Source organism: Chinchilla lanigera, unplaced genomic scaffold, assembly GCF_000276665.1.
Source record: "Chinchilla lanigera isolate Chin_1 unplaced genomic scaffold, ChiLan1.0 scaffold00057, whole genome shotgun sequence".
Taxonomy (NCBI): domain Eukaryota; kingdom Metazoa; phylum Chordata; class Mammalia; order Rodentia; family Chinchillidae; genus Chinchilla; species Chinchilla lanigera.
This window is the reverse complement of record NW_004955458.1, coordinates 12,949,865-12,968,013: the sequence shown is the minus strand read 5'-3', so window position 1 is coordinate 12,968,013 and position 18,149 is coordinate 12,949,865. Positions and strand designations below refer to the sequence as shown.

At 43.7% G+C, this 18,149-nt stretch overlaps 1 protein-coding gene across 2 annotated transcripts in view; it reads right to left on the bottom strand.

The window, feature by feature from the left end:
• The window catches only part of Helb (helicase (DNA) B), a 41,715-nt gene that overhangs the window by 3,046 nt on the left and 20,520 nt on the right, over positions 1-18,149 (bottom strand). For both annotated transcript variants that reach the window (XR_001236467.1, XM_013520973.1), the window contains exons 8-12: positions 12,032-12,113; positions 11,507-11,566; positions 9,968-10,196; positions 8,124-8,267; positions 3,807-4,277 (exon numbers count right to left, since the gene is read on the bottom strand). Coding sequence is in view for 1 of the 2 variants with exons in the window: in XM_013520973.1 (XP_013376427.1) it covers positions 3,807-4,277; positions 8,124-8,267; positions 9,968-10,196; positions 11,507-11,566; positions 12,032-12,113 (986 nt within the window). In the remaining variant the exon portion in view is untranslated. The remainder of the gene's footprint in view (positions 1-3,806; positions 4,278-8,123; positions 8,268-9,967; positions 10,197-11,506; positions 11,567-12,031; positions 12,114-18,149) is intronic.

Here is an 18,149-nt window from a genome sequence, read left to right as displayed (position 1 = left end):
TAGTGACATTTCAGTCAACAAGAAACTATAGATTAAGATTATAATGGAGCTAAGAAATGCTTGTTAGCGAGTTCAAGGCTTTACTCAAGTGTTTTTGGTGATGCTGATGTAAACAAACCTACTGCACTGCCAGTCATGAAAGCATAGCACACACAACTATGTACAGGACATAATACCTGAAAATTATGTTATAGTTATGCATTTACCATAGTTTTACTGTTATTTTAGAGTGCCGTCCTCTACTTACAATAAAAAGTTTACAGTAGTCTGCTGTGTGACACCAACAGCAGCCTCACGCATCTCACTCTTATATTTCCTGAGTCCTGATTACATTAAGAGGCCACACTGACTGACCTGTACCCCCTACACTGGTATAAGGACACTGATATTTACAAAACAACAAAAAACTGCCTAACGATGCACTTCTTTGAACTTATCTTTGAATTGTAAAATTTCTGTCTTGTTTTTGATTGGCTGGTGGTTTTGCAGTACTGGAGATCAAACCCAGGGGAACTTTATCACCAAGCTAGCTCTCCAGCCCTCTTTTAATTTTTTTTGTTTTGAGACAGGGTCTCATTAAGTTGCCCAGGCTGTCCTCAAACTTGCAAACCTCTCACCTTAGCCTCCTGAGGAGCTGAGATGACAGGTGTGCGCCACCACATCGGGTTCAGCATTTATCCTTATAGTAAACAATGCACAGTGCATCGGTGGAATAGAAATGCTGCTATGGCTCTTAGACAGCATTGTGAATGTGAAGGAAGGGTATGTGACCAGCCCTTCTCACTGGACCTGTCGATGCATCAGAAAGTCTAGAATTCTGGAAACTCAGAACTCTCTACTTTATCAATCCTAAATCTTTGGATTCTTGATTTCCTTATTTCTAGGAATTCCTATAGATGTGACATACTTTTCACAAATGCTGTGAGAAAACACAGCCTCTTCCATTAGAGAACTTTGTGCTGCTTCTACCATGCAGTGACATCAGCTAGCCCTGAATGAACCCCCAGTGTCAATTTTGTGTTCATGGACCTATAATATCAGCCTCAGTCACAGCTTGAAAGCTCTGGAAGGCTCCGAACTATCCTCTCTTGGTACCATCATGTCAGACCATATCCTCTACCCCACAGTGGGGCTCAGAAATACAACACCAGAACTTTTTTAAAAGTCTGTTTCTTTGGAATTGCCTCTTTGTTGCTCAGGCCAAAAGTCTTCCTCTAGGGTCTTTGCAAGAAAAAACAAGTTTCAACTGGGCATAGTGGCACAAGCTTGTAACCCCAGCACTTGAGGCGATCACTGACTTTGCAGCCAGACAAGGCTAATCTGGATTATAGTGAGACCCTGGTTCAAAAGCAAAAAGAAATAAAAAGTTTACTTTCAGAAACCAATGCGTTACTAAGATGGAAATTCCACACCGAACAGTTGATCTGGGGTGGAGAATGAAGTTTAGAGTCAATGGGGAGACAATGGAGTAACCCTTCCCCACTGTGCGCACGTCTGACCCTTTGCCCACAAAACCGCTCGCCTGCACTCTTCTCCCAGCCCTCACCATTGCTGCCAGGCTCCACCCGTATGCCCTGTCCAGGGCCTGAAGTCATCCTGGCCCCGACTCCAGCAGCACATAACTCATCACTAGGACTGATCAACTGTCCTTTAGCAGCTCTTCCCCATCCCATGGCTAGCACCTGACTACTGAAAGAATCTGGGGAACTCGGCCCCCGTCTCTTCCTAACCACTATCCACGCAACTGCAGGCAAGGGCACCTTAAACCTTAATCCACAGAGCACTTAAACAGCTTCTACCGTGCACTGCAATGAGAAGAACGGAAGAATCTCTCCAGCAGACCCGTCCGTCCTCCCTAACTACGCCTGCATCCTCAGCCCCGCCTTCCGTTTGCACCCTGCGCTCTGGCCACTGTGTTCTTCGCCTGCAGCTGCCTGTCAGTGTTTCATACGCTGACCCACGACACGCAGACTCTGAGAACGGATCAACTGCCGCATTCCTAGCTGGGGACAGAGCACAAGATAAGCCCTCCTCCTCTCAGCCCACAGGGAGCAGGGCTCCGCCCTCTGCGCTCCTGTCTTTACTACAGCCTCAGAAGCAGGAATGCTCGGCAAGTGTCTTGGTGGCATGTTACGAAATTCTTGAGCTTCTGCTGGAGTGACACTTGGAAGTTAATTTATAATCCTACGTGTCTACTTGCACCTGAAGCACAGCCTGGCACAGGAGGACTCTTCCTGTGCCCCAGACAAGTTCTCCTTGTGACTTTCCCATCTCAGGAAATTATCCTCTTATTCCCCACACTGTTTCAGCCAGAAATACAGGAATCTCTCCGGGTTACTTTCTCTTTTTGCCTCTTACATCTAGTGAGCAAGTGGTACAGACTGCATCTTCAAAAGGCAAAAGCGAAAAGAAAGAGATGAAAAAAGGCTTGGTGTATTTTAGTGGAAGAAGACATGAGCTGCACTAGAGTGAGAAATGGAATGATGCTGGGGAGGCAGAAATCAAACTGAAAAAGGTGTCAAACGTCAAGCCGCGCAGTTTAGAGTTGGAGTTGTAGGTACCAGGCAACCAGTGAAGGTAATCTGCTGACAGTGTGTGAGGTGTCTTAGGAGAATGGTGACAAGGCCGGGAAGGACGGCCAGGGCATCAACCACCCGAGATCAGACACGGACGTAACACAGGGCGGACGAGACAGAAGGGAGAAATTTCCTGAGGAAGCCATTTTGCGATAAAGCCGCCTGAAGCCAGCAGTGAAAGGCCCAGTGAGCCCAGGTGACTCAAGACTTCAGCTGGGTAACCAGGAGGACAGTGACTGAAATGGGGAAACCGGAGCGCACAGTACGGTGTGGGCTGAGGTTCTAGGAAAGCCCTCCTCTGGCAACGCAGGCTCGGGCTAGGGAAGGTGTGTCACTGCTCTCCGCAGCACAGCGTTCGGGGATCACCGGGTTCCTTGCACAGACGTCTGTCTGCACCACCAGCGCGAGCGCAAGCGTGACAACTGTCACTTTCGTTCCCAGTACCTGGAATGTCACCGAGTTCAGACTCTGGTGCACAATCAGTGGTACAAAGAGGGGGGCTGAAACTAAGGTATCTCCAGATGTGTGGGGCGCGAGGAAGTGAAGGGGAGAGGTCACTGTGGGGGAGTGCTAGGCTGCCTATCACTGTGACCAAAGGAAGGAGACCCTGAAACCGCAGCAGAGGTAAAACTATCGATGGAGGGGAAGCAGGCGCTGGGTGCACACCTGCAGCCCCGGCACTCTAGGCAGCTAAGGCGGAAGGATCGTAAGTTTGAGTTCAACCTAGTCAGGTTAGCAACTTCGAGCCCGTCTCAGAATCTCAAAAGGCCTGGGGATGTTTCTCAGTGCAGATGTACCAGGTTCAGCTCCTCAGTCTGCAAGGGGAAGAAAAAAATCCTAGAGAAAAGATAAGAACAAGACCTAAGAAAAAGGCCCTTGAAGTTGACAAGAAGAACCGGCAAGCCATTTCCATGAAACTGCGCGGACAAAGCAAGATCAGGGCCTGTGAAGCAGGGGCAAGCGGGGAGGGAGGCAGAAAGGGGAGACTCCGGTAGGAACGTGCACGCTGACAAGGAGCTTTCTCGGCAGGTCAGTTCCATCAGTCCCTGGAGGCTGCCCAGAGGGGGGAGACGTGGGCTGGGATCAACCGAGCACGGGAGAGGGGAAGCTGGGCAGCGTTCCGAGTGCCACAGCACAAGGTAACACGCACGGAAGTGCAAGCTCACTCGTAAGCACAGGCAGGTTGGCGACCCTGAAATAAAACCGAGCACATCTGAGCATCACTCCTACCTTGAAAGCTTTGTTTGGGCTGTCACAGTTGTTCACTGCAGAGGTTCTTTTGGACCCTCGAGATGGTGATGAATCCTCATCTGTGTCTATTTTATCACAAGAAGGAAACCCTCTAGCAGGGGTGATCATCCTGTAGGTCTGGCTCTTGGCAACATCATCTGAGACGCTGATGGTTGTGTCGTTAGGGAGGGGTGCTGCCGGCAGGCTGGGTCCTGCGCTGTCCCCAGAGCTCACCGGCTGGGATGGACAATCTGCTGGCGAGTCGCATCTGGTAGAGAGCTCACTTTGCAAGAAATGTTTCAGACGCGTTTGCCTGAGAAGGTTCGGTCTCCTGACTGCGCTCTGGAGCTGAGACTCTTCCGCAATGACGTACACTCTGCAGCGGCCCCTGGTCACGGCCGTGTAGACGTGCTGCCAGTGCTGGCGGCCTGCCTTCCCCACCACGTAGGCGACCGTGTGCTCCTCCGACCCCTGACAGGCAGGAACACAGTGTGAAGACCAAGGGCGCCCACATCTCACGAGGACAGTCCTCACCGTGTTCTCACGCGCCCTCTGCCGGGCCAGCACATTCACACGGAACCGTCCGAGGGGTCTATGTTATTCCTGAGCTCAGATCCCACGCCTGCTCAATACAGTGCCAACAACTCTCACAGGGCCATAAGCGGGGCCATAAGCGGCTTTCAGAAACTAAGCAACGCAGACTTTAAAGACTGCATGCAGTGCTAAATTTTCCCTCATCCAGGACTTTAGAATGGCTGTATGGACTTTATATGTAAAAAATGTTGTCCTAATATTCCTTATAATGGCAAAAAAGGATTTCTCACATATCTAATGACATATATATATACATACATATATCATTGCCTTTATATGTCTATATATATATTTGAGTTTGCAAATATCAAAGATACTTTCAAAATATAACAAAATTTTAAAAGCTGAATGCTATACATAGAAAATGGCCACATTATTTAACAAGTTACTCTGATCCAATAAAGTACATAAAGCTGAGTGTGGTGGCGCACGCCTGTGGTCCCAGCACTCGGGAGGCTGAGGCAGGAGGATCATTGCAAGTTCGAGACCAACCTGGGCTACAAAGTGAGCTCAGGGCCACCCTGAACTGCATAGTGAGACCCTGTCTCAAAAAGACAAAAAACAAAAAGTACATAAAAACATAAATATATACCATAAAATAAAAAAGGAAATTTTATCAAAATTTTAATGACTATCTGTAGGGATTATTATTTCGCTTCTGCTGTATTTTCCCATCGTTGACTCACTTATTAATTCTATCAAGATGTACAATTAACCCTTTTTTTTAAGTTCAGCAAACTGAGAATCGTGAAGGCAAGAAAAACACTCAGTGTGTCCAGACCACAAAGACACAACTGCATGTTCTGGAGCCATTTGCAGTTTTGAAGACAGCAAAGTCAGGGGCAAACAGCTACAGAAGCGGCCGGAACCGCCGTCTCCTCCTCTCACCCCTCCAAAGGGGAGCTGCGGGAAGGCAACGAACAGGACAGGGTGTGTGAGCAAAACAGACCCATGGAGAACCTGCCCCCGGTCAGCTCTTTATCCCGTTAGAGAACGTGAGCCGCGTCTTCAGACTGTAACAGTTTGATCAATACTTCCTTCCAAAGCTTCTGGCCCTCAGAAATGGACTTCCACGACACCTGGTTCTACAAACATATTTTATGTACATGTGCCACTTCCCTGCCTTAGGCTTTATGTCATGTACTCCTAAATACATCCACATCCACCTAAACTTAGTCAGCTGAGCAATACTGACAGCAACAGCAGTAACAGACAGGAGCAACCTCGTAGCCACTCTGCCTCGCGCACCTGCCCCAGTGCAGCACCCTCACAGCAGCCGCAGGGGTGCTGCCACACTGCAGGTCCAGTCACACTGAGCCTACTTACGGCCTCTCCGAGGCTCCTGCGTTCTCGAGGTGAAGGCCTACCCCCTCAGAGCGCCCCTAAGGCCCTCCAGGAGCTGACCCGAGCCCTGACCCCCTCTTGCCTACTCCCCTGCTACGGTCTGTGTGTGGGTGTCCCCCCAAAGCCTCATGCAGTCATGGGTGGGCTCCTAGAGTTTGTGTTCGATCCATGGTCCAATGCTGGGATTACGGGTGTGAGAGCTACGCCTGCCGTAGGGCAGACAGTTTGCATATGTAAGGGAGGGAAAGAGCCTGCCTGCCGCCCCTCCTCCCTTTTGCTCTTGCTGCTTTTGCTGCTGTTGCCCTCTGCCATGGGCCACTCTGCCTCGGAGCCAGCCGAGTCTGGACTGAAAGCTCCACAGACTGTGAGCTAAATAAACCTTTCCTTCCTTAATTCTGGGCGTCAGGTATTCTGTCTCAGCAACGAGAGAAAAGCAACCAAGACATCCCCCTATCTTTCCCATGAGCAGGGCTCCATCCCAAACAAGGGAACTCCTTGAGGTGCTGTCAGTGTCCTTTGGTCCATGGCCAGCACCAAGCCCATCTCGGGGTCCGCTGCTCACCTATGTGCTTCCCAGCACCCTCTCCTTCCTCTTCCACCGACCTGTAAAAGCCCTGGGCTCTGTGAAGGCGGACCACATGTCGCTGGCCACCTGCTCCTTTCCCCTGCCTTTGTTTTTCCTCTCGGCATCATTTCTTTTTCTTTTTAAAAACACTTCACTAAATGATACGCATTTCTGTAAGACATTTCAAATTTTTTGAAACTGAGAGGAGGTATGTTAATAAATAAAATACTATCCACTTTTTTAAAAAGCACCTACGCTCATTAATGTGTCCACTAACAGAAGATAATAGCTGATCTAAATTTCTCTGCATAAACATAGAGGCTGATACAACCTTCCCACTGAAACAGCCAGTAGCAGAGAGGGAAGCTCAAAGTGGTGAGATGAATAACAGGGCCACTACATGCTTACCAAGATTCAAGAGCATGAAAGGTCAAAAGCAAGTTATGCTAAATGTAACTTACAAGTTACACTAAATCTAAGTGTGGTGTCACGAATTAGATCTGAGAACAGAAAAACATCATTAGGGAGGACTCAGGTGAAATCCAAACACAGTACTCACTATGCGCTGTGCTACGGACAACAGCGGTAGTTTCTCAGCTCTTGACAAATCTACCACGGTCACAGAAAATGTTCCCACTGGGGCACACTGGGTAAAGGGTGTGCTGTGCTATCTTTCCAATTCTTCTGCAACCCTAGCATCAGGCCCAAATAAGTTTAAAATGATAAAAAAGAGGTTGCCTCACAACCCTTTCTTCTCTACCTTTTTTGGAGGGAATTGGTACATTTTTTAAAAATTGCTCATCTTTATAATTAAAATCCATATGAAGAGTATATTCTACACAAAGCTGAGTAAACCAAAAATTAAAACCAAATGACACTGGATTGTACAAAAGCAAAATACACTTTATATGGCTATGCTACTTCTCTCCCTTCTGCCAAAGTACAGAAACATGGTATCCCTTGTTTAAATACGGGAAGATTACATAGAAATTGTTCCTGTAGGAAAAGAAGTGATATGCAACAGATACAGGACACAATCACTTCCTGGGGAAGGCGAAAAGCAGGTCTGCGATTACTCAGCTACAAAATGCAACGGGTGACAAGGAAATCAGAAATCAAACAAATATTTCAATGTAACACTATTATTCATTTATTTAGCAGTGCTGGGAACCGAACCTAGGTCCTTTACACTGAGCCACACACCAACAGATTTTAAATTTTTTATTCTGGGGGTTCTTGCTGAGTTGCTGAATGGCCCCTGAGAGGCCCAAACTTACAACTCTCCTGCCTCAGCCTCCCAGAGCACTCAGATGGTAGGTAGGCACGTGTCATTAAGTCTGGTTCTACATAATGTTTTTAAGAATCAAAAATAAGGCACAAAAATAAGGCACCAAATTCTACATAAAGACAAAATCAGGACACGCCCACTACGCTCATTAATATGTCACCCTCACACCAGGCCGTGCTGGAGACTGAGGCAGGGAGGGGAGGGCCAGAGCGACAAGGCTATGGCTCTAATGTCTTCGTTCCTGAAAGTAAGGTGCGCTCCAAAGCAAAAAGGGCAAAAGAGTGGGATCTCTCTGCTATTTCTGTGCTCCTGAGCACTTTGCTTTCTAAATAACAAACAGTAAAACCAAAGGTTAGGAATGAAGCTTAGTGGTAAAATACCTCAGTGGCCAGCACGAGGCCTGTGTTCACTTCCCCTCCATCGCAAACAACAAAAATAATCATGCAACAGAAGTTTAAAAAGAAAACACGGCAAAGTACTGTACGGCTTGGCAAGCTATTGGACAGTCAGAAAAGTCCACTCTTACCTGGAAAGTATGAATAGTTCTTGCCCACGCGTGTTTTACGTGACAGTATCTCATCAGTTTCCTGAAATCCACAGTTACTTCCAAGCCAGCCATGTTACTAATCGTCAGAAATCTTCTCTTCCCAAAAGTCACATCCGTTGTGTCCTGCCATCGAAACAAAGAACTACTTTGCAGTCTTCAAATATGCACACAGTAAAGATGTCCTGTCTTTGGGTTGGAAATAAAATGCACCTGTATTACAATTACGAACTTCAAGAAGCTCGGGGTGGGGTGGGGCTCAGTGTACACTATGAGTCCAGCATGCATCGGGCCATAGCTTCTATCTCTCGCACCACCAAAACAATAATCATAAATTTCCAGAGGCTTAAAATCTATACTGAAATGACCATCTCAACACTGAAATATAAACACCAAGGTTTTCCGTCCTTCAAACGTCACAAAATACAAGGTGTGATCAAAGCATACAGTGAATGTTCCATGGGCTCCAGTTTATTGCCGGAAGACACAATCCCCCGCAACATAATGCTGTGTCTTCAAGCACATTTATCCCACCACCGTTGCCACTTTCTGAAGCAGCTCTGCAAGTCCTCTTGCACGAACCTCTTTAGTTGTGCTGACCCAGGTGCCTCAATGCCCTAACTCAGTGATGGCAAACCCTTCAGAACTTGCAATTAGAAACAACCCACTGCAGCACACGTGCCGCAGGTCCACTGCCACTTTCCTAAATAGACTCAAAACTTCACTCTGCATGGTCATTTCGACTTTAGGGAAGAGCTGAAAGTCACATGGTGCCAGATCCAATAATTAAGGTGAATAAAGACCCACTGCAATGTTGTTACTGATAGAAACTGCCATTCCAGAAGCAAGGTGTGCCAGTCCAGGAGAACTGTCATCACTGCACGATGGAGGATGAAATTATTGGCCCATTTCTCAGGCCATTTCCTACACGCATCATTTCCAAAAAGTTCTAGTGAGCCCTTAAAATACTCAGAGTTCACAAGTGCTTCTGGATACAGACTCAGCTCACATAATTTCATCAAGGAAAAAACACAAGCAACATCACCCTCACGCTAAGTCTTGATTGGTATGCTTTTTTTCACGCAAGAATTGGGTGATTTTCATTGCGAACTCTAAGCCCTGTCTCAGGATCATACTCACAAACCAAAGTTTCACCACCCATGCCAACATTTTTTTTAAAATCTAGAATCTGAAGCAGGATAGTACCATTCCAATGAAATGCACTGTTCATAATACATGATTTATAGCACACTCTAAAATACACCTTCTCTCAACTTCAGCGCACAGCAGACGGACTGCACAGAGCAAGCTGAAACCCGTCATACAGTTACTGCTGCTTCTCGTATAAAAGATCCATAGCACTTGGCGGCAGCATACACTATTATTTTTTATCACACCTTGTATTTTTCCACATAGCTTTTTAAGAATATTATAAATTTAGGATGGTACCTACACAGCGAGAACAAATACAAAGCCATCTCCTCCACAGTTTCTGCATTTAAGCTACAGCGAAGGAAACAATCACTTATGCCTTATTTTTCCTGACCCAAGCACTTCATACTTATTAAAAATGTTCCTCACAGTCTTTCAGAAAAAAAGAATTACTTCACCAATTCTCAATCATTCCAGCACAATTCTGATAACAGAACCAGAACTTATTAAAAAACTACAAGCCAATATCCATCATGAACATGGACATAAAAATCCTTAAAAAGAAAACACTGAACAACAGTGTCACCCCTTGTATGATTAACTTTTGAATCAATTATGGAACAATAAACAAGTATCTTTCAATTGGTACAAAGGTATCGTTTTCTGACACTTACATTTGTTATGAAAAATATCTCTCCATTACATAGTCGAATACCACTTTCAAGTTCATACTTGTTTTTAGCAAAATCATGAGGAGTACCACAAAAGCCTTCACCGCTGGCCTGCAGGTCACTACTTGGCTGAGTTGCAGAAGGACTTTCAGGAAGTAAGTCTGAGAGGTAAGCATTCTTGGTACAACAAATTTTATCACCAACTCCAAATATGAGCCTCTTCCGGTGATCTCTAGGTTAGAAAGTGATAATACATCATCAGACTTGGAAAATCTCAATTTCATTTGGTTTAAACTCTCACGCAGATTCAACCCAATTATCAAAATGATTGCCACACTTCTGTGTATCACTTTGGTTCTCCAAAGATCAACAAGAAATCCGGCTCTCACATGCGACATTTGCTTATTTATACACATGTTCTGAATCAACTCAAACTCAATAACATTTCCCAGCTAAATTTCGTCATCATCAATTCTGATATAAATGCTCTTTTCCTCCCTATTTTGAAAAGGTATCAACCTTACTGATTTTTTTCTGCAAATTTATCATCTCTCCAATCTCTCCTATCACTACCCTATTTCAGGTCATAAAGTGCTTACATAGATTTCTATTACAGTAATTATAACACTACTTCAGATCAACAGCAAATCGAAGGAATGATGGTGACAGGACAGCAAGTGTTTTGGGTATATTATTTCATTACAGTCTTACTTCAGCTCTATAAGGAAATGCTGTATAACTTTTTTGGGTATGGAGGGGCAGGTACTGAGATTGAACCCAGGGCCTTATCACTGAGCTACATCCCTAGCCCTTTTTAAAATTTTTATTTTGATTCAGAGCCTCACGAAAGTGTCCACGCTGAGTTCAAACCAGCAATCCTGCCTCACCTTGCCCTAGTGCTGGGATTACCGATTGAGTATCTTCTATCATATACCTAAAAAGCTGAAATCACCTACCCAAGATCACAGTTCCTAGGACCCTGAATGTCTGTCCCTGAACATGTGCTTTTTAATCCTTTCGGGGAGCATCTGACAGGTTTTTTTGTATCTTCCCGTAACCATCAGGAGACTCTAACACAGGAGGTCCACACTGAGCAACGAACAGGTGCTGGGAAGTACCAGGTAAAGGAACTCATTTCTCCTGCGTAGACAGAGTGGCTTTTCCCCACTCCAGTCTCTCACATCCCTCCAGGAAGGTGCTCCTGCAGGCATCCCATTGCTCAGGTTCTGGAACCGCACATGCACACGTCACAATTCCACAAATTCCCCTTCACTCCCCGCTTAGCTTGGAGAAGCAGGAGGTTTGCAACCTGGAAAAATCCCCACCAGGGATGAAAACATCATCCCTTCTTTTCCTTATTTACTCACTATCAAAAGGTCAATTCCTATGGCTACGTACTTAATCAAAGAGATCAGTACACTTCCCAAAGGTGGTGAACTTTTTTTAATATGTAGCTACAAGCGACAAATGTCAAAGCAAACAAAAGAACAGTGAATCAAGGAGAGACTGTCTTCAAAAATGCCAGCTCCTCAAGATGCTCACCTGGTGATATGGCCCGTATAGTGCTTGCAGCAGCAGTCATTGATGAGGTCACAGTCTTGCCTGAAACAGGAAAATGCACGGGCCATCTTAATGACATGTTATCAGCTCACTTATGTTATCAACGAACATTATACACTGGATTCTTTGTGCTTGTGCGTGCATGCGTGTGTGCGTGTGTGCGTGCACATGCTGGGGCTCGAACCCAGGGCCCTGTGCATGCTAAGTGATCAGTCTGTTACTAAGCTATACCCCAGGTGACATACTAGATTCTGGAAGAAATTTCCAGAGTTTTCTCCAGGAAAAACTATTTTATAATTTTTATCTTCATATACACTTCGGTTCTACTTAAGATTTCTTATGAGTTTCTGAGTATAGCATTTGCTAGAATCCTCTGCCATGTCTAGCAAATGTTCCAGAATAAAGAGAATAGTGATGAACTGAGTCTCCCGTTCAAATAGAATCTACACTTAAAAACTATAAAATTTAAAAGCTGTATGAGAAACATTAAATATTATTGTTCTTTACCTTCTAAATGCAATGAATTGTGATGTTTTTGCACTTTTAAAGTCATTTTCTTGCAGTAAAGCCTTAACCGCAGAATATAAATCTGATAATTCAAGAGAAAAAAGTTAACATAAAAAATATTTCAAATGAGAACTTCATGCAGAATTCCTCCTAAGAATCCCAGGGAAAGTATCTCACCACATGGAATACAAATCCACTTCCTTCCCTACCCAGGTTAGAGGACCAGGACGGGCCATGGAGAACAGGGTTCCAAATATTCATGATCAATAGAGACATCAACCAAGGGCCAGACCTCCTAATTTGCCATACACTCACCATATATATCCACTGATCATTTGTGAACGCTGAAGTCAAGAACTAAGCAAGCACACAAAATATGTTGAATTCCTAATAGAAAACTTTACTCCCTGTGGTACTACCACTACTACTGAGTTTGAATTTGAGAATCTCTATGCTTTCTCTCATTTAATATTCTCAACAACCATACACGGTAGGTATTATATCCAGAGCTGATAGTCACCTGATACTTACCAGTATACGATACAGAGATACTTCTCTATTGGCTGGAAAGTATCACTAACACCCCAAGACCACAAAGCCCAACCAATCTACCGTCCCAGCCTTTTCCTCTTTCCCCCAGACGTCCCCATGACTGAGCCACTAAAACATTAGCTCTTGCACAGAGGAGCCAATGGGGCTCCTGCCTACCAGCCCGTAAGCAGTTTGGCCATTTATTCGGTCCATATTACGAATGTGAAAATGAAAGCTCATGGTGGCAGTTCTTCAGTGGAGCAGGGCGGCTGACTTCCTTTTTAGATCTCAGATGACTGACCGAGTGACACGCACGGGCTTCTTCCTTCATGCCAGCGTACTGACAAGCAGGCTCTGTCTAATCCCACAGCAATAACACAGAAAGGTAACCATTTCTCAAGAGAAAAAGAATATAATAGAAATCCGGGGAGAAACTCCCAGGCTCTTGTGTATTTCACTAGTAGCAGATGAATCATAAGGGAATTTAAAAGCCCAGACATTGTGATGCTCTGCTGTAAGAGGGCTAAGTTGCTTACTGAACCATTCATTCATGTATTCACGCATTCATTTTGATGAAGACAGGATTATCTCTAGAAAATGGCTAAAAGTAAGCTTGCCTCCTACCCAACTCTTGGTTTGCTCAAACAAAAACTTTCAAAGGTCTCCCAAAATACTGTCTGCATTTACATACACAGGATTGTGCTGTTTATACCTTGCTTTTTCACCCTCTGTATCATGTAGATCAGTATTTATTTCATTGGCTCTAAGGCATACATACATACATTTTAGCATCTCTGCGATTCTAGTTCAGGCATGAATCCTGTTTTAGGGCTCTGTACTTTGCAATAATGGGTATAATCTACTTTGAAAGTCATTTAATTATTAATAAAGAAGTACTACATGCCTCTCCAAGGCACATTTACCCAATTTTCCTAAAGAAGGGACTAATTTTCCAGCAGAAGTTTTTAATTAAGATATACAATCAGAGCACGGCGCACGCTGCAGCGGGGACCAGCCGGCAGTGCGGGAAAGTCCGAAGCACCAGTGAGAACAGCAGCCAGCGGCGGTGAGCGAGGCGACCCAGAGCCACGCTCCGAGCACAGACACGCACAGGAGCGCCGGCAGGGCCGCTGCTGCGTTTCAAAGGGCTCAGGGCAAACTCCAGCGGCAGAACGTCCCGGGATGCTTCACTACCAACACGCGAGGTGGAGTGAGGGAAGAGCCGTCCGGTCACAGTAGACTGCGGGCAGTGGGGAGCACAGTAAGGGGAATTCTGCTGAGAGCTAGGACCTGGGACTGGAGACTTCGCCCCAGTGGCCACCAGAAGCCAGTCTTAGCCCTAAACACAAAGGACTGGAAGCATCCCCCTGGTCTGAGGCCAGCAGAATGGCTCCTGTCCAGCAGCATAAGGAAGCGAGCAACCTGGGTCTGCAGCAGAACAAGGGCGATGCCCTGCCCGACGACCAGCGTTGTACGAGGTGTCAGTGGTGTGGAGCAGAGGGAGACAGGGAAGGTCCAGAAGGAGCCAACAGTGCACAGGTGTGGGAGCAACCCCAGGTTTTCTCCACCAGAAGGCCCCACAGCCAGTGGGAGAGGGCAGTGGAGACAATCACAGAATGGAGAAGTGGACATCCAGAGCACTAAGGCCAGTGCCACCCCCCCAAATCCAGAGGCCAAGATCAGTCCCATACCCAGCACAAATCCTACTGCAAACCTCGGATCACACAGCACATTTCTGGGATCCAACTTGGACACGACCTCATCTCATCCTTAATAAATTGGTAATTGGGATAAACACAAAAATCAAGAACCACCTGTACTTAAAAGACATCCCTGAGGAACAATCATTTCCTACAGAAGCCTCGGTACCAGTGATGAAGCTATCTACCATAAAAAATTAACAAGCATCAACACAGAAAACAAAATAAAACAAAAAACAGAAAATGACAAGTCACAAAATCAAAATGCAACCCCAGACCTCCAACCCACCTAGGAAAAGTCCAGAGCACAGTGAGATAGAGGAAATTGGAAGCCACCCACTGGAACTGTCTGAAATGATAGCAGCAGAAGTGAAAAAACAAATGGATGAGGTTAGAGAAAAAATAATCTCTCAGGTAAAAAAAAGAAGTGACAATCAAAATGCAAAACATTAGACCAAACACAGATTTTAAAAAAAAATACAGAAGATTAGGAAAATGATGAAAACGAAGAATGTCCAACATAGGAAAGAAACAAAATTCATGGCCAGATCCAAACAGAAATTCAGGAAATTAAAAGCTCCACTGAAAGTATATACAACAGACTGAATGGAGGCAAGGATAGGATATCAGATCTAGAAGACAGGATTGCAGCTGGGGGCCGCAAAAAGAACGATACCTTAAAAACAGCAAGAGAACATGAGAAATCAATCCAACAGGTACAAGACGAAGCAAACCACAACATAAGATTGATTGGACTCAATGAAAAGCCAGAGATAGCACAAATGACATAAAAAAACTCCTCACAGAAGTAATGGCAGAAAACTTCCCAAACATGGATAAAGAATTTGACATACAAATAAATGAAACATATACAACTCCAAGTAGCCATGACCAAAAGAAATCTATTCCAAGGCATATAATAACCAAGATTCTGGAAATTCAGTACAAAAACAGAACATTAAAAGCAGTTAGAGAAAAGCAACAAATCACCCATAAAGGGAAGCCCATCAGAATCACAGCAGATTTCTCGACACAAACCCTCTAACTAATAAGTGAGGTATTTCAAGACCTAAAAGAAAACAACCTTCAACTCAAATTATGTACCCTGCAAAACTACCTTTCAAAATCAATGGAGAAATAAGACACTTTTATGACAAGGAACAACAACAAACAAGCTCTCCAAAAATTCTCTCAAGAATATTTTAGGAAGATAAAATAAAGACCATAATTACAAAAACACCAATACAAAAAGCCACCAGGAGGGGCAAGCAATTAAACAGAAGGGAAAAACAGGGAATCAACAACAGGAAAATAATACGAGAAGGTAAGCTAATACATATCAATTACAACCATCAATGTAAATGGTCTCCATTCACCAATCAAAACAGACTGGCAGAAGGATGAAGAGGCAAGATCCAATACTATTTTGCATAGAAGAAATATATTTAACTCAAAAAGAAATTCACAGACTAAAAGTCAAATGATGGAAAACAATACTCCATGTGACAGGAACCCAGAAAAAAGCAAGGGTAGCTATTCTATTTGCCAACAAAATGAACTTCAAGCCAAGACTGGTCAAAATAGACAAAGAAGGTCACTCTATACTTGTTAAGGGAAAACTCCAAGAAGAAGAGATAACAGTCATAAACACATATGCAACGAATTCTGCTGTGCCCAACTACATAAAACAATTATTAATGGACATGAAAAATCAAATAAGCGTTAACCCAACTGAAATTGGACCTTAATACCTCACTGTCACAAACAGATCAACTAGACAAAAAAATCCACAAAGAAATACCAGAACTAAACCAAATCTGTGAACAAATGGACTCTACATTTCTACCAAGTGTTCCACCCCACAACACCAGAATACACATTGTTTTCAGCTGCACATGGGATGTTCTACAAAACAGACCACATACTAGCCCAGAGATCATGCTTAAGTAAATACAGAGGAACTGAAATTATCCTGTGTACATTATCTGACCATAGTGCAATGAAAATGGAAATCAGTGGCAAAAAGAAACTACAAAAACTACATAAATACATGGAAATTAAATACCCTCCTGAATAATCAATGGGTCACAGAAGAAATTAAACAGTATCTACAATTAAATGAAAATGCCAATACAACATACCAGCACTTATGGGTCCCAATGAAAACTGTCCTACAAGGGAGTTACAGTGGTGAGTTCTTACATCAGGAAAACAGAACAAGATCAAATAAACAACTTAATACTGAACCTCAAACTTATAAAAAAATCAAGCCCAAAGCTCGTATGAGGGAGGAAATTATAAAGAGCAGAAAATAGTGCAATTAAGACAAGAAAACAATACAAAGAATCCATGAATCAAAGAGTAGGTTCTTTGAAAGATTAAATAAAATTGACAAACCCTTAGCCAACCTTTTCAAAATGAGGAAAGAAAAGATTCAAATCCATGCAACTAGGAACAGAAAGCGATTCTATTCAGATTCTGCAGAAATCCAAAGGATGATCAATACCTACTTCTGTTACAGCAGGCAGCCAAAATCACTCACAGAGACCAGAGTAGGAACAAGCAGGGTTTTATCTAGTGCACATGGCCAATACCCCAGCTGTTGCCAGTCAGAGGCATTGACTGCAATGGTAGGGAAACAGTGGTTTATATAGTAGTTGGCCCAGTTTTTAAAAATAGCTGGTGAAAAAATAAAATAAAAAAATAACAAAAATAAATATAGCTGCTGATTTGCAGAAAGGCGGAGTACAGTGTTTATCTAATCACACTGTGATAGTCATAGTTATGAGTCATTACAGCATTTGTCTGAAACAGCATTTTATGGAAGAGAAGCTGCTCACAAGTGGAAACTGCTTAACACATGGTTTGGAGAACAAGAGTGAGTTCATCTAAAGTTCAAGGGAGTTTAAGTGATTTTAAAATGAAATTCTACAAGGTAAATGGGGTCCCTCTGTCCCTAACACTTTAAGAACCTGTACTCTAACAAGATGGAAAGCACAGAAGAAATGGACAGAGTCCTAGATGCACATGAACTGCCAAAATTGAAACAAGAAGATATAAAAATTCTAAATAACCCAATATCAGTCAATGAAGTTGAAAATCTAATTAAAAACCTACCTACAAAGAAAAGACTGGTCCTGATGAATTCACTGTTGAATTCCACAAGAAATTTAGAGAAGATCTAATCCCACTAATGCTGAAACTCTTCAAAGAAATTGAAAGGGAAGCAATACTTCCAAAAATCATTTCTTCCAGGAAGTATTACCCCAATACCACAACCAGATAAGGACCCAACCAAAAAATAAAACTACAGGCCAAGCACCCTGATGAACACAGGTGCAAAGCCCTCAATAAAATACTGGCAATGCAGGGACGGTTCAACACAGGCAAATGAATAAAGTAACACACCTTATCAACAGAGCCAAAGACAAAAATCACATGACCAGCTCAACAGACACAGAAAAAGCATTTGACAAAGTCTAATACCCATTCATGATAAAAACCCTACAAAAATTGGAATAGATGGTCTTTTTCTCAATCTGATAAAAGCCGTCTATGACAAACCAACAGCCAACATCGTACCAAGTGGTCAAAAACTGAAAGCTTTCACTCTAAAATCAGGAACAAGACAAGGATGTCCACTGTCACCACTCCTTTTCAACACAGTTCTGGAAACATTAGCCAGAGCAATTAGACAAGAAAAAGAGATAAAAGGAATAAGGATAGGAAAGGAAGAAATTAAATTTTCATTATTTGTGAATGACATGACACTCTATCTAGAAGACACCCAAAACCACACTAAAAGACTGTAGATTTAATAACCAAAGTCATTGATGAGGCTGACTCAAAATTCAGTAACACTCTTATACACAAACAACAAACTCACT